The sequence below is a fragment of the Lampetra fluviatilis genome, chromosome 4, assembly GCF_964198595.1.
Source record: "Lampetra fluviatilis chromosome 4, kcLamFluv1.1, whole genome shotgun sequence".
Lineage (NCBI taxonomy): Eukaryota > Metazoa > Chordata > Hyperoartia > Petromyzontiformes > Petromyzontidae > Lampetra > Lampetra fluviatilis.
In genome coordinates, this window is record NC_136278.1 from 30749377 (window position 1) to 30764497 (window position 15121).

A 15121-nucleotide genomic window follows, 5' to 3' on the forward strand; every position below is an offset into this window, starting at 1 on the left:
TGCCCCCAGACCATCCGCTCGCCTCTCCCACACACCCCAAACCTGTCCCCGCCTCCACCGCTCGCTCACCTGCGCGCACACGCACAGCGGCTCCACCTTGGGAGCTCCCACCCCCCTTCCCAGCCCCGCAGCCCGCTCGGTATTTAAGCGAGCGACACGCGGGTGCCACGGGGGTGAATCTTCATGGGACCGGGCTGTTGATCGGGTCGCTTGGGTTGTCCGTAAGTTGACGCTGCGGTTGATTGAGGGACCTACTTCGGATCGTCGTTGTTGGGGCGAAGCGAGAGGCGCGCGCCTGCCCGTGTGAGTACGGGGGGTGGGGAAGGGTGACAGGGTTACGCAGTCGCGTTGTACAACGGCGAGGTTGTTCCGCGATTTATTCCACGACTTTTTTTTTTAATTTTGGGGCGACGTGACATCCTTAGCCGAGCACGAAACGGTTTGATTCCACGTGAAAAGATCCGACAACCAGCCAGCCACCCAGCCATCAACCCAATCGTCCCAGTCACACAACAAGCAACAACAACAACAATTCTAATAACACGACGATCGGCCCCGGGAGAGTCAGGGTAAAGCCATGACGTCTATGGCTCTGTCTCACCTGGTCTCGATGCTGCTACTGCTGCTGCTGCTACCTGCTCTCCCTTCCGCCCGGGCCGCGGGCAATGAGCCGAGCCTGCTGCCTCCCTACTTCAACGTGGCCGAGCGTGCCAGTGCCAGCGCCACGGCGACCTGCGGTCAGGACGAGGAGGGCAGGAGCCGGGAGGACACGTCCTGCGCTCTGTCTGGGAGCGCCGCGCTCAGTGGACAGGTGAGTGGGAGTGAGTGGAGTGAGTGGGAGTCAGTGAGTGGTTGGTTGGTGGTGGACGGGACGCAGTGGTGTCGCGCGAGACATGAGGAAGCTAAGTAAAAGCACGGGGTTACAAGTGGCCCAAGGGGGGGGGGAGGGCAAAGATCCATTCAATATAGCAGCCGCTCGTCAAATTCCGGCACAAATTTAAAGCCTAACGCGCATAGCAAGATGATTGGCATTACCACGATAATTAACTTCTCTCGCCTCTGTCTTTGTCTGCACCTGTCATATTTCTTAATATTTTCTGACTCAATTCTGGCAATGAAACAGGTGTTAAGATGTTCAAACAACAAACAGACACCTTTTGCAGGTCGCGTCGTCAATGCATTCTTGATTTCTTGCAAAAGGTTTCTATTTGGTGTATGAACATCTTAACACCTCCTGTTTAATTGCCAGAAATGGTAAAACCATTTTTTTTCATACTTTGATACTGGTAAAAGGTCCCATGCATTTTTCCTATTTTACTACACATCTGTCTCGTCTCTATCTCTCTGTTGTCATCTACATCTCTAGTCTACATATCTCCTGCCATCGCACTACGAGTGGGGGGCTCATCGAGTCGAGTGGGGGGGGGTTATCACCGATTGGAGGGCCCCCCCAAATTTAATTCCTGCTTCAAACCGCCAATGAGCCAGAAACCACCACTGATGGGACAGATCGGCATCTCTCGTGACTTGGGGTCATCGTGTGGCTCCGTCGATGGGTCGTTAAGGTCACCGGCATCTCTATTGTTGGGCCAACCGTGGCTCGGAAATAGTGGTTTTAAAAACACAGGGTTGTGAGTGTCTTCCACCACGTGGGGCATCTGTGATCTTGACCTTATCGCTCCTTCACTGGGTCATGAATGTCTTTATCGTGGGGTGTTCTTTCATACTGACTATGTGGTTTCACAACTGATGCTTCAAGGCCTTCATCGTAGGGTTATCAATGATCCTCATCTCATGGCACCACCACTGGGTCATCAATGTCTTTGTTGTGGAGTCACGCTTACAGATATAACTTCAGTTTATAGGATATACTGTAGTTAACTATAGGCTGTCCACACTCGTATCACTTGACTAACGTTGTGCTTGTATTAAAGCCTTCGATGCTCATGTGGCTGATCTTAAATCAGCCCAATGTTCATATAGCATAGCAGAGAAGACCGATACCAGTGGCGAGGCAAGATGTCTGGCAAGATATCTGTGGCGTAGTCTTGCAGGGAAAATTGCCATGGCATTTGTGGGCTACGCTTGTTCGCTGAGCACGTGGAAACCACAGTTCGTTCCTTACCGTTGGAGTGCCCTCTTCCTAGGGGATGCGGTGAGAGTGTGAGAAGGGCCCAAAAACGCAACGAGACTTTGGAGCTCTGAGACGGTGCCTTGTTTAACCATGCGAGAGCCCCTTCATGATGTTCGGCAGTGATCGTCTGTTGGAAGGGAGACCTGGGATGAAATGCAAGGATAACAGTGATGGCGGAACGGTGGGAGATTCTAACGCTCCAATGGCAACGTGGATTCATTTGGCATCAAAGCCTCTGACGAAATCGCCAGAAATGCACCCGATCCCATCGGAAACGCGGAAGCTTAAGGAAGGTTGAGCCTGGATCGCGCTTGAATGGGCAAGACCACCGTGTAAGTAAAACAGGCGTAGTCGGCGTTGTGGACAGCAGAGGGCAATGCATCTGGATCGAAATAGCCCTTTCCCGGCCTGCACGGCATGTTACGTACGTCGAATTTCTTTCGCACCGTACCTAGCCATGGGGGGAGGCCCTCATCCAGCAGTGGATTTACAAATCCGGTACGCGACATCTCGTTGCAGCCACGTCAGAAAGTCGGACCGTGCCCATCAAAAGGCTTACGGATTAAAGGAGCGGGGGGAAGCACATCGACAGGTGTTGTAGAGACACTCTGAAACATTTTGGCGGTGTGGGTCGTTCGGCTTAAGACGATGGGACAGTTCTTGAGGCCCCCCGGACGTGAACAGATGGAACCAGGGGGGGTTCCGGACAACGGTCCAGGGGGTGGCACCAGTGCCAGACTAAGCTAGTGCGGGGCCTGTAGCATGATGTTATAAAGGGGCCCGAAATAATAAAACACATAAATATTAAAACACTAATTGTCAACTTGCAAAGTAAATTAATTGTATTTTTTCATTTGCTATAAAGCCAGATAATACGACACATCGCTAACCTTAAACACCCAGTCGTTCGTAAAAGTTGAAGGCGGTATAGTACTATAGTAATAGAGCAAGTGCAGAATCACTGAGCCGGAATTGATAGCTTGAAAGCATTTAGCGCGGGGGCCCTTGAAAGTGCGTGGCCCGTAGCTACTACACGTGTAGTGGCTACTACACGTGTAGTAGCTACTGCATATGTAGTTGCCACTGCACGTGTAGCTGCTACACATGTAGCTACTTGTGCTACGAGGATAATCCGGCACGGGGTGGCAGCCAAAAATAAGAAAGTGCGACGTCGCCACTGAGTTTGTGATTCACTGAGAGGCTTTCTTGGCGTTACCCTTGCGAGAGGGCGGGGGGGTTAGTAACGTGGTCGAGGTGGTCATGGTTCGAGAGGATGGAGGTGGACGATGCTTTACGCCCGTTGTGTTTTTTTGTGCGTGTGGTCCTGAGGGAGCGGTGGAAATTCCAAAACGTCGCCGTGACGGGGGATGAATCCCTCCGGAGGGCAATTCGTCGTTGAGTTCCACGCACAGCGATCGTTCGGCTTGTTTGATGCTCGCACGCGTAAACGCGTCCACTGCGCGAGAGTAGAATGTTGTACAGTACCGTTTATTTATTAACAGAACCGCATAGCAGCATTCTGTGGACGCTGATTGTAAAATCTTCAATCCATTCGGGTGGCCTCCCTTACCCAAGCGTGCGCACAGCGAGACACGAAAGCACGAATCTCAACTCACCTTTCTAAGGCCACGCTAATAAACGCCACTAAATGCTGACTCACAGCGGCGAGTACATTTCTGCTGACAAATTTGACCAGCCGTGGGAAGCATTGTATAAGGGGCATTTATTTGTTTAGCCATTGGGCATATGTGTGTGAATGCGTGTGAAGCGTGTGTGTCGTAGACCTGCGTAGACATCGCCACTGGGGAGACAAAGGCGGCCGGGCGTGGTGCTGGCCACCCACCCCCTCGTGTGCCACAGTGCCGGTAGCCTTCATAGAGGTGCTACTCGCTGACAGAACTTGCCCCAACGCTCAGTTGAAGGCTACACGGGGCGAACTTTGCGTGCAGGGCTACGTTCCTCGTGCGCGTCTGGTGGTATGCAAGTGTTACAACCTCAGGGCATTCCCTTTTTGCCTCTTTTGTGTGAGAAGAGCAAAACGCGATAAATCTCTCTGACATCCATCCTCCGTACAGCTACGAGTCGCCCTCTTCTCATACAGTGCCGCAACTGTGTGAGCCTGCGCGCTAAAAAAAAAAATGCTTCTCCAAATAAGGACATGTGGGTGGGTTTTTTTCTCTTTTCCCCACGCAACTGTGACAGTGAATTCTTAAAGAGTGATAAGGCCCAGGTAACTCTGCAGCCGAGCGTGGAAACCCACTCGTGTGATTTGCCATGCGCGCACATACACACATACATAGGCCCCAATTCGTGTATCGTTGTTTGGCCATCATTCTGCCGTGTTTTAGTGGAACGGTGACTGTTTTTTTTTTGTTTTCCCGAAAGCTGGCCCGATTTCGCAGTTTGTCCGCTTGCGTATCGTATTCTGCCATATCTCAATCAGCACGGTAGAACCGGTGAGGTTGATCACTGATCAGGGAGGGCTATGGCAGAGTTTGTGTGTTAGAGTATTTGGCTGCATTCACACGTGATAAACCACTTTGTTGAGCTTCTCCCAGGGTGAATTTTCTCGTACGGTGGCGAGATGTTAACTACCTCACCTGGTATGCAGGAAGGCGTGGGTTCGATACCGACTCTGACGCCTGCTGTATATTTGGAGTTTGCGTGTCTCCATGTGGTCGTGTGGATTTTTCTCAGGATCCGCCAGCTTTTTCCCACCGCGTTTAGAGTATTTGGCTGCTATAAATTTCCACATGATAAGCCACTTTGCCGAGCTATAATTTGAGGCCAGGTCGCTTCTTTAACAAAAAGATACACAGGTCAGTGGGCCTTACCTGGTAAAATACAGAAAAAAGTTTAGTGATCCAAAAGCCACATTATTGAAAATGTGTCCCTGCAATTCGCGTGTCATGATTCCGATGAAAGATTAATTGCATTTACGACCTCAGATGTGTGTCGCTTAAGGAGGGTGTGGTATGGGTTCGTTGACTAAACATTCCATTACCCAGACCGTTAGCGTACCATGCAGATATATATTGTTATAAAGCAGTGCTCACGAGAAAGGTAATATGTTTAGTTATTAATTTGTGCTTGAAATGTATGGGTCGCTTGCAAGATAATTTGGCTGCTGTAAATTTCCACGTGATAAGCCACTTGGTTGACCTATAATTTGTGGCCAGGACCCGTCTGAACACATTCCTGCGGAGGGAGCTGGTAGGAACGTTGGGTTGCTCGGTCAATGGCCAGGGTCAACGGCGGCGTGGTGTATTCCGCAAATATGCCCGATTGTGAGGGCGGGCACAAGCCGGCGTGAGTAGGTTAAACGTTGAGTTTTATAAGGGCACCACGGGGTGACCAGCCCCTCCCCACCCTGCCCCACCCTCCCACCTCCCACCCAGCCCCTCCCCACCCTCCCCACCCAGCCCCTCCCCACCCTCCCCTCCCCACCCAGCCCCTCCCCACCCTCCCCTCTCCACCCAGCCCCTCCCTCCCCACCCAGCCCATCCCTGCACGACGGACGAACGGACACAATAATCCCCTGTGGGCTGGTGTAACCAGGAGGTTCCTACCAGTATAAAGAGCTATATATCTCAGTAGGCTTTACCTGGTAAAATTAAAAAAAGTTTAGTTTTAGTATATTTACGTATTTGTTTTTAGTGATTGGCTAATCTTTCCTATGCTTTGCACCCCTATTGTTTTTTGTATTGTTGTGACTTTATGCCCCGGCCCTACTGGACATCTGTGAAAAGGAGCTTCATAGCTCATCGAATTTCTCCAGGACAAATAAAGATTTTGATTCTGGTTTTGGAAGACCACGTGGACTCTCAAGCAGTTTTAACGGTTTGCCTCTCCGTTCTCTGCGCGCTCCCAGGGCAACCTGTGCGAGATCTGCAGCCTGGACGACCCGGACTCCGCTCACCCGGTCAGCAACGCAATCGACGGCACGGAGCGCTCCTGGCAGAGCCCTCCACTCTCGCGGGGGCCACACTACAATCACGTCAACGTCACCCTCAACCTGGGACAGGTGGGTTCGTCGTCACCATCCCAGTACAGTGAGTGGTGGCTGGAGGCGGATGAGACCCAGCCCCTGCTGGAGTCTCAGTGCCCTTCTACGTTCTTAGAGAAAAGTGAGAAAAAAACTGTCAGTGCAACATTTACATAGGTGGTGAGATCTAGAGCGGAATCCATCATAGGCAAAGCAGATCGTATTACTACTCATTCTGTTAATCGTTTAACACATGTTACAGTTTGTTTAACATTTACTTTTTTGATCCCCGCTGAGTTTTGTCCAAGCCTAACCCTAATCCTCTATTTTGGATAGAGGACACACTTCCAGCAAGCATGGGGCATGATTAAAGTTGTTGACGAATGCCTCTCTTCGCATGATTTTTGGCAAAAACATAGTAATGTTGCCAACACAAAACAATCATGGAAAGCTGCCAAAGTGATGTTTTGGCCATTTCATCAAGATGTCAGTCGTTCCAATGGTGTTTTCTGGCCAAGTAACGATGCATTGATTCATCAATTGAAGTGGATTCTTTTGCACATGGTACACGCATGGAAGCGTGTGACAATTCGATTATTTACCATTTCTGGAACTTCTATTCTAACGTTAGATTTAGGTGTAATGGATTGATTAAACTTGTACAATGTAGACGTGGCATTTTTGTTTTAAACGATAAAAACGTGACGGTGAAATTAGAAACACACACCATTGTATTTTTTGTTATTAAATTGCGAAAACAAGGTTATTTATTATTTGTTAATATCGCTGGGGGGTGCGTGATTATTTTACTTGACTGGTGTTTTTCCACCTGCTAATGACAGCAACGGCTCATGCCTGTGTTTCTCTGTTCCGTCGGCCCAGAACTAGGGCAGGTCTGGGCAGGCTCAATCATATTCCTTCCTCCCTCCACACACACATGCCGTCCCTCATCCCTTCCAGACTCCTCAGCCTCGCCAAGCTATGTGCATGTAGCCACAGCGTGGGGCGTGCATGCAGGGCTGCGTTAATACTGTAATTATACCCGGAATACGTGCGTTGTATAATCTGTGAGCAAGTTTCTGGAGGATTCTTTGTCCCCTGGTTATGCTTAATTGGATGGTCTTCAAGGCATTGCAATAATTCCCCATTGTTTTGCCCAGGTATGGCCTGCTACCAATGTAAGGTTCCTTACATTGGTATCTGTGGCCAATTCTATTCATTAGTGTTTGTCATGTGGGTGGAAACCAGAGTACCTGGAGAAAACCCACCCATATGACGAGATTATTCTCAAAGCTCCATATAGATGGATTTAATAATGAATGACGATGCTGCCATCTTCTGATCACTTTGCTGCTCGGGCCTACACCATATTTATAGGAAATGTATCATCCAAGCACTTGTAGAGGTGCAACGTTGCATCCATTCACGGTTTAATTTAAATTCTGAAGCTCATGATATATATCGAAATGTGTGCATAAGGATCAACGTTTCTTTTTTAATTAATTCATATATGTGCCATATAATAGCTTTACAGGACCCCTCCAGTAGCTAGAAACCACTGCATTCACCACAGTATTAAAAAAATTGATTCTTGATTCAAACATTTTTTTAGACCTCTCAGGGAATTCAATGGCTTGTGACGAGGGTGAATTGTCATTCCCCTAGAAGCCGGGCAGTGACCTGCTTAGCTTGTGATACCTTGTGAGTTCGGCATCGCCCAGGGTGGTTTCTCTCGTATGGTGGCGAGGTGTTTTCTACCTCGCCTGGTATGCAGGAGCGCTTGGGTTCGATCCTGACCCTGACGCCTGTATATTTGGAGTTTGCATGTTTCTCTCTCTGTGGTCGTGTGGATTTTTCGCGGGTCCTCCCGTTTTCCCTCCACGCTATAAATTCCCACGTGATAAGCCACTTCGTTGAGCTATCATTTGTGTCCAGGTCGCTTCTGAAAAAGACCTATATAGCTCAGTGGGCCTTCCCTGGTAAAATAAAAAAATGCTTAGTTTTCAGCTCATTATAACTCTGTCCACCGCTGTGCAAACGAGCGAACGGGCCATACATTAAAGACCTTTGGAGGTGACTTGGCAGGGGGGAGAGAGGCCACAGCCCCGCGCTCTCCACAGCCTCACCCCGAGACGCGTGCTGATGGAGGATATCGGAATGCCGGCGAGTGACGCTGGAGAAGGGTGGGCTACATGTTGCCCTGCGGTGGGACTCCGCTGACTTTCTCCGCTCAGCTCGCTCGCATACCATTCCGAAGGGCGTGGGGGCAATTTAACTGACAAGATTGGGTGTGCCTTTGCTGCACTCCCCTCTGTCTTCTTTGGCAAGTAAGACACAACGTTAGCCTACTGTACGTGCAAACAAAATAACTGTGAATCTGAATTCTGAAGCGGGCGTTTGTGGTGCCAGAGGTGCCGTGGGGAGCGGTGGTGTCGCTGCGCTACGAACCCGGCGACCCGGGTTCGATTCCCGCTCACGGCCACCAACACCAGTGACGATTATCTGAACCGGTGCTGGGCCTCCCCTAGGTCGACTCAGCCTCAAATGAGTTCCTCGTGCAGTATTTTAACATCGGCACTAGGGAGACAAAGGCGACCGGGCGTGGTGCTGTCCGGCCACGCGCTCGTGTGCCGTGCCGGCCTTCATAGGCGCTGCTTGCTAATGGCACTTTCCCCAACCGTCTGTTAAGGCTATACGGGGGATCTTTGTCTTTGTGCCCCTGTGCCCTCTGAGGCGTGCGTGCGCATTCGTGCTGCCTCCACCTAATTCGTTTGGTCAACAAAATCTTGTCAATTTAAATCAGCCTGGCCTATCAGCATGGCATACCGCGAGTTGGCGACGCTGTCTTGGTGTACATCGTGGTGAGCATGCTGGACTTGCAATCCAGAACAGGTCACCAATTTGACCTCCCCCAGCGAGAGGCAGGTGAAACAATGGGCACGTTTTGTCCATCTCGTCGCCTCTGTCCACCCACAAGCAGTACGAAGGGGGTACAACCACAGTTCGTCGATCGGCAGGTCTTGTGTGGTGGAGTAAATTGTGGGTGCTTCCATCTCTTGCAAGATAGCTGGCCAGTGTGGAAGGGTACCGTAGGTCAAATGCCCGACTTGCAGCAGTCTTGCTCAGTGTCAATTACACTCCGTTGCATTTCGCAGGTGTTTAACGTTGAATGCGTTGCCGTCGATCTGCAGCGCCTCATGTCTTCATTTGGAACTTACAACGCTCTGTGCAAGGCAAACACAATATATGCCCCGAGTGTGCCGAAATAAAAACTTAATTTGAAGATACTTGACAAATATTTCTTAGCATCACCTTACAGGGTCATTCCCGAATACAGTTTGTGCACTGTTTGCTACCAGAGTTTCAAAGGGATTTTATGTCATGATATGGCATCAATAGTACAACAGGCGAAGCTACCAAACGTCCTGGTTTGGCTGAGGCAGTCCAGATTTCAGAAGGGCTATCACAAAAAAATACAAATCTGGATTTTGTCCCAAGATTAAAATATTCTAGCCTTGTGCTTAACTTCTGATATGTACTCTACTTGTAAAGAATGGAGCTACATGGGCAGTGGGTAGAGCTACCCGAGCAGTGGGTGAGGCTGGAAAAGGAATAATTGGGGCCGGTGGGTCAATAGGTGGTGCCAATATCAGAAAGACCAGGGAGGCCACTGCGTGTGCGGGGCTCGTGATTGAGTGGGTGTGACTATGTAACAGCGGGCGCAGCTGATGTAGGGAGGTGCTCAGAGTTTACAATGTGTCCCGGTTGAGCCTCCCCAGACATGCGGCAGCTTGAACACTAAGAACAAGATCAGGAAAGAGTTGTAAAATACATTTACCTTGAGGTCAAGGCCACGGCGGGGAGCAGGAAACCAGCCGGCACGTTTATATCAGTCATATAATGGCAGGGTGGTCTGGGCTAAGCATCGTTCAGATTAGTCGTAGTGGCAGTTCCATACGGCCCATCTTGGCCCTCCTGCAGAGTTTGTCCATTGCGGCCTGTGTGGCTATGGGCAGGGCTGCAAAAATACAATAGAATGTGGATTTATATCGCGTTCTCAATGTGAAAAACTTAACACGCTCGTCATCTCTTGCTGCTGTACAGAAACAGTGGGTGCATTCATTTTCTGGAGAGAGGCAGTTGGTCATATCCAAAAAGAAGGTCTTGAACAGGAGTAGGGTGTCGACATCACGTGACTGCTGTGGGAAGGGAATTCCAGACTTTGCTTGTAGCAGTTGCCAAAGAGCTTAGGTGAACTAGAGACTTAACATCACTTCATCCTGACCCCTCAATAAAATGGTACAGTACTGAAGTTGGCAGGAAGGCTTCTGGCAGGTGAAGGCCATCCTTATTTCAGTCCGCCGCATTGTTTGGGTGACAAATACAACAACAAAGACGACAGCTGCCACCAAAACAACGTCCCGGTCGGCCATCTTTCATCTCACCCGCCACAATAAATGTCACGCGCTGCCTTCATCGTGCCCCCTCAGGCGTGGCTGATGCGAACGCAGTTATTTCGAGGGCCTCAAATTTGTGGCCCATATTTTCCTGACCACTGCGCACAATTCTAAGTGTTAGCTACCCCATCTGCGGACAGCGCTAATGCCGAACAATCCGGCAGATGAAGTATCGAAGAGTGTTTGTTCATTGGCTGAACCGTATCAGTTGATTGGAAAAATATTTGCTTGTTGCCAACAAAAATGGTATCTTGCAGCGATGCCAACTGGGAGATGCCAGAACGCGTCGCAATAGGAAGCCTCACCGCTTCCATCTTGCATGTTAACTAGGTACAACGAACCGGGACATATCGTGGGAAGAATAATATGCTGCGATACCGGAAGAGGGGAGAACCACGTGTAAATGTAACGTCTTAGGTTGTGAATTATTATAACGCAACTCCGATTAGCACGGTTTGCTACGCACGGTCCGAAAGGTCAACATACATACGTAAAAACTGGGACTTTTCATTGTCCTGGACAGATGTACAGCTACCCTGGGACAGCTACGTCATCACGAGGACAGTCCTGGGAAAACCAAGACAGGTGGCATGCCTAGCGTTACCCCCGAAACTAAGTCGGGGTCACACGGCTGTTGCGGACTCACCGAGTGCACGCACGCTCCTGGCGGTGCCGTTGCCATAGCGTGGGAGGTGAGACGGGTTTCGCGGTGGAAGGAGCACCGTGCTGACGCGTGACCAATCGCACTGTGGTGCTCGGAGACTCGGCGGGGGCTGGCCGCCAGCCACGGTGAAATTGGAGACCCTCACGTTGTCAAACAAGCCGAGCGTTGACAAACCGCTCCGTGGATTAACCCAAGATGGGTCACCCTCGTCCTTGCCTTGCACGGAGTGTGCCGCTGCGGGTTGGAGTGGCGCTCAGGCGTCGACTCAATTAATTGTCCCGATCTTGATTTGAAGCTTTCGTGACTGCAGGAATCCATACTCTTTGGTTCTTTCGGTAAAGTCACGTGGGTATAAAATAAAATAAATCACGACGTTTCGGACGCTTGTGTTGCGCCCGAAACGTCGTAATTGTCCTGAGTTTTCCTATGTGGGAAACCGACAGCATATGTCCAATGCAGAGACAGGCCATAGGAATGTGGAGTTTCCTTCATTGCCTCGGAGCTGCGGATTGAGATGAGCTCTGGCCCACGCACGTTTTAAGAAAGGAGAAATTATTTTCACAAATACTTCCATAATTATTGCAAAGCAATGGATTATTGCATCGCACGACTGAGATATGGCAAAGGCTTTGCAGAAGCCTTCATCCAGCAGTGGATAGATTATGGCTGATGACGATGAGGGCGATGAAAGCAATTTGAGGCTAAAGTGAGAAGTAATGAGAAGCTACACAAATGGAACAAATTAACAAATTAACAAATCACTTGAAAATTGCACAACCCATAAACTGTCCATGAGCACTTGAGGATCTACAACTCGATAAACTGCAGGACCTGAGCTAAAGTGACGTCTCACAGCAGTGGGAGTGAACCAGCCTCTAGAGCGCATCATTTTGAAAACGTCGCAGTGCCAATACGGCCCTTTCATCTTCCTCACAAAAGACACGTTGCATCTCAACAGGCCCTCACCTGCTGCGAAGGAAAAGGAATTCGTTCATGCTCATGCACAGCGCTTTTCAGATGCGCCGCTTGAGCTGAGGCGCGGATTGACGAGGCGTGCCATGTGGCGGCTCCGTGCGCTCCCCTCCGCAGAAAGTGGCTCCATCGAGACGGAGGCACTTGCACGCCGGTGTGTGGACCCCAGTGAGGTGGCGGTGGTGGCTGTCGTGGTACGGGGAGCGGTGGCGCGGTGGTTAGCTAGCCAGGAGCAGCGCTACGAACCCGGCGACACCAGTTGTATTCTATGAGACATCTCCTTTACCAGTGGCAAAATATAGTAGTAGGTTTGTACCCTTTCAACTGGTACAAAAACTGACACCTTTATACAAGTACGCCTTTTGGCGTCATCTGGTCCAACACCAATGGAGACTAGGCTCTAAGAAAAGCTGTCTCGGGTGTGGACCAATCAACTTCAAGGATAGTGCATATCATTATCATCATCAGAGTTGTTTCTTTTTGTTTGCATTTTGACTGTTTGTGTTGTGGTTATGGCAAACATGATGCCTTGTATAAAGGTGTCAGTTGTTGTTCCAGTTGAAAGGGTACAAACCTACTACCAGTTGTGTTCTTGCTCACGGCCGAAACCAGCGACGATTACGTGACCGCCAATTCCAGCTTTAATCACAAGCGACCGCCTGGAATTAGATCCCAGCATCTCAGCGGTACAAGCCCAGCGCTCTGACCTCTGGGATACCCGGCCACCTCTTGTCTTCAGTTTTTGTTGACACCACCGCCATAGCGCCTTGACCTACGCTGCGAGCCCCTCATGCGATAAGGCCACAAGGAAGGCCAGGACCGGCATGTGTCGCCTCCCCTGACGAGCGACTTCAGAGCCCCCCGTTCCGTTTCATCACGCTCCGTCCGACCGCGGTTCCAGTTCACCTGCATAACAGAATGGGTGGCTCGCTACACTGGCGCCCTGGCCACTTCTCGTGTGGCTGAGCCCAATAGGCATGCGGCCAGTCAGGGGCAGAGCGCGGGATTTTTTTTTTGCCCCTTTTGCAGTTTTGCTCGAATGGACCTTCCGCAAGCTTTAGCGCGCAGATGTACCGCATATCTCTCGCGTCAATAGCGTCGGCAGAATGGACAGAAGCAGCTGCAGGATCGTGGACGAGTGGCTCCTCACGCTATTGCCATCCCTCCTACGTACTGCGTGATGACCAGCCCTACGGTTCTACAGAATACGGGTGCAGTGATTTACCCCCCCCCTCCCCTCCTCGGCGATTCAACAAATCGTCTCGATGCAGGGGTCACGATTCTTTCGTCGTGAATTGAGCGACCTCTCGCCGCTGCTCGTCGCGTGGACCCATTGCATCCAACGTGCGTGCACCGTACCTCCGTCAAACCACAGTCGGATGAAGGTCTCTCCACGCCACGGGCATTATTTGGCATCAGTGTGCAGGAAAACCTCGCCAAGCACGGTCTCATAGGGTGCGTGTTTCACCCACACACCGTTTACCTAATGAGCCCTGTTTTCCAGAACACGGGGTGATGTTTTGGCTGTACGCGGTGTGACGTTGCTAAGATTGTTGCGAAGATAGCTGTGACGCTTGCGAGACGTTGAGAGTGTTGCATCCGTTGGAAGGCACTGCCGTGTGAAGGAATCGCCTGTGAGAACGATTTATTTACCACGCGTGTCTTCTGTGCGTGTCTTTTTGGGTGATGTAGTGGTTAGCGCGCTGCATTACCAGCCCGGCGATTCCCGCTCACGGCCAACACCAGTGACGATTATCTGAACCGGTTCTGGGCATCCCCTAGGTCGACTCAGCCTCGAATGAGTACATGGTGCGGTGTAAAAACATCACCACTAGAGAGACAAAGGCGGCCGGGCGTGGTGCTGTCCACCCACCCCCTCGGGTGCTGTACAGGCCTTCGTATGTATGTTGAACTTATTTCGCACCGCACGAAGCCAACTGTGCGAATAGCGAACAGCACACACCCTAAAAGTCTGTTAAAGGCTCTAGGTCAGACCTTTGTTTTGTGATGGCGGGTAGCATAGACGCAGTAGCATAGATGAACAGGACAACAATGGATTAGGCTGCATTACCCTCTGCTGCCCACCGCATACAAAGCGCATGAATGGAAAACGTGACATTCGACGGATGTGTCACACGTTTAAATAATCTATATCCGTCGATGTATCGGTGCAAAACATAATAACCCCTTTTAAACAAACACGACACCCAACATACCTCCGTTATTTGCCTCCAGTGAGTGAATCATGCTGGCGAGTGGGAAGTGAAAGGATTTGCTGTCCCGGTCGATGACGATCATGCGTCAGCTCCGTCTCTCTGTCTGCACCGATGTTTTATACACACGCCAATGAATGGCACTGATTAATCGCTGGAGAGGTGAATAGTAGATGTGCCGTGCGCTGCAACATAGGTACAATTATTTAAATTAATGGTGTACGATGGTGTAGCGGTGCCATAATGGTTATCTCGCTGTGCAATGAACCCAACATCCTGAGTCCTGCACGGCTGAATTACAAGGATTTAAATTCTCATTTCACCTGTCTGAGGTTCTCAAATGGACACAACACAATAAACCTCATATAAATTCCTTGGTTTTTTCGGTAAAGTCACGTAGGTATACAACAAAATAAATATAATCACGACGTTTCGGACTTGTTTCAGCAGTTATTTCCTGCTGTGGTTGTCCCACCTGATGACGGGCGCTTGTGTTGCGCCCGAAACGTCGTGATTTTATTGAGTTTGTTTTATATCTACGTGACTTTACCGAAAGAACAAAATGTAGATTAAACCTCATACATTTCTGTTTAATTCATTTGAATTGCATTTTTCCAGATCAGTCACATTTTTTACTTCGGTTGACAACAAGCATTATTTGCAGAGCACATATCACCTGTGCCCACCCCCAAGTGA

The 15121-nt window shown here is 50.0% G+C and overlaps 2 protein-coding genes across 9 annotated transcripts in view; one reads left to right on the top strand and one right to left on the bottom strand.

Moving 5' to 3' along the window:
• The window catches only part of LOC144931748 (uncharacterized), a 38062-nt gene that overhangs the window by 11730 nt on the left and 11211 nt on the right, over positions 1-15121 (bottom strand). For 2 of the 8 annotated variants that reach the window (XM_078855993.1, XM_078855991.1), the window contains exon 1: positions 602-682. The exons of 4 other annotated variants lie outside the window; for them this stretch is intronic. The gene's annotated coding sequence lies outside the window, so the exon portion shown is untranslated. Of the gene's footprint in view, positions 1-69; positions 1071-15121 lie in introns of those variants that run through there. 2 more of the 8 variants (XM_078855992.1, XM_078855990.1) reach the window with 2 other exon arrangements.
• Positions 578-13273, top strand: LOC144931410 (laminin subunit alpha-3-like). The gene is made up of 4 exons (XM_078855217.1): positions 578-811; positions 6006-6261; positions 12330-12380; positions 13242-13273. Exons 1-4 carry the CDS (start codon positions 578-580, stop codon positions 13271-13273), a joined length of 573 nt encoding a protein of 190 aa, XP_078711343.1.

Excerpts from the sequence above, each read along its gene's own strand:
- LOC144931410 (XM_078855217.1), top strand. The coding sequence starts at position 578 with ATGACGTCTATGGCTCTGTCTCACCTGGTCTCGATGCTGCTACTGCTG. Across the intron at positions 812-6,005 it reads GCGCCGCGCTCAGTGGACAG|GGCAACCTGTGCGAGATCTG; the intron begins GTGAGTGGGAGT and ends GCGCGCTCCCAG. Across the intron at positions 6,262-12,329 it reads TTCTACGTTCTTAGAGAAAA|AAAGTGGCTCCATCGAGACG; the intron begins GTGAGAAAAAAA and ends TCCCCTCCGCAG.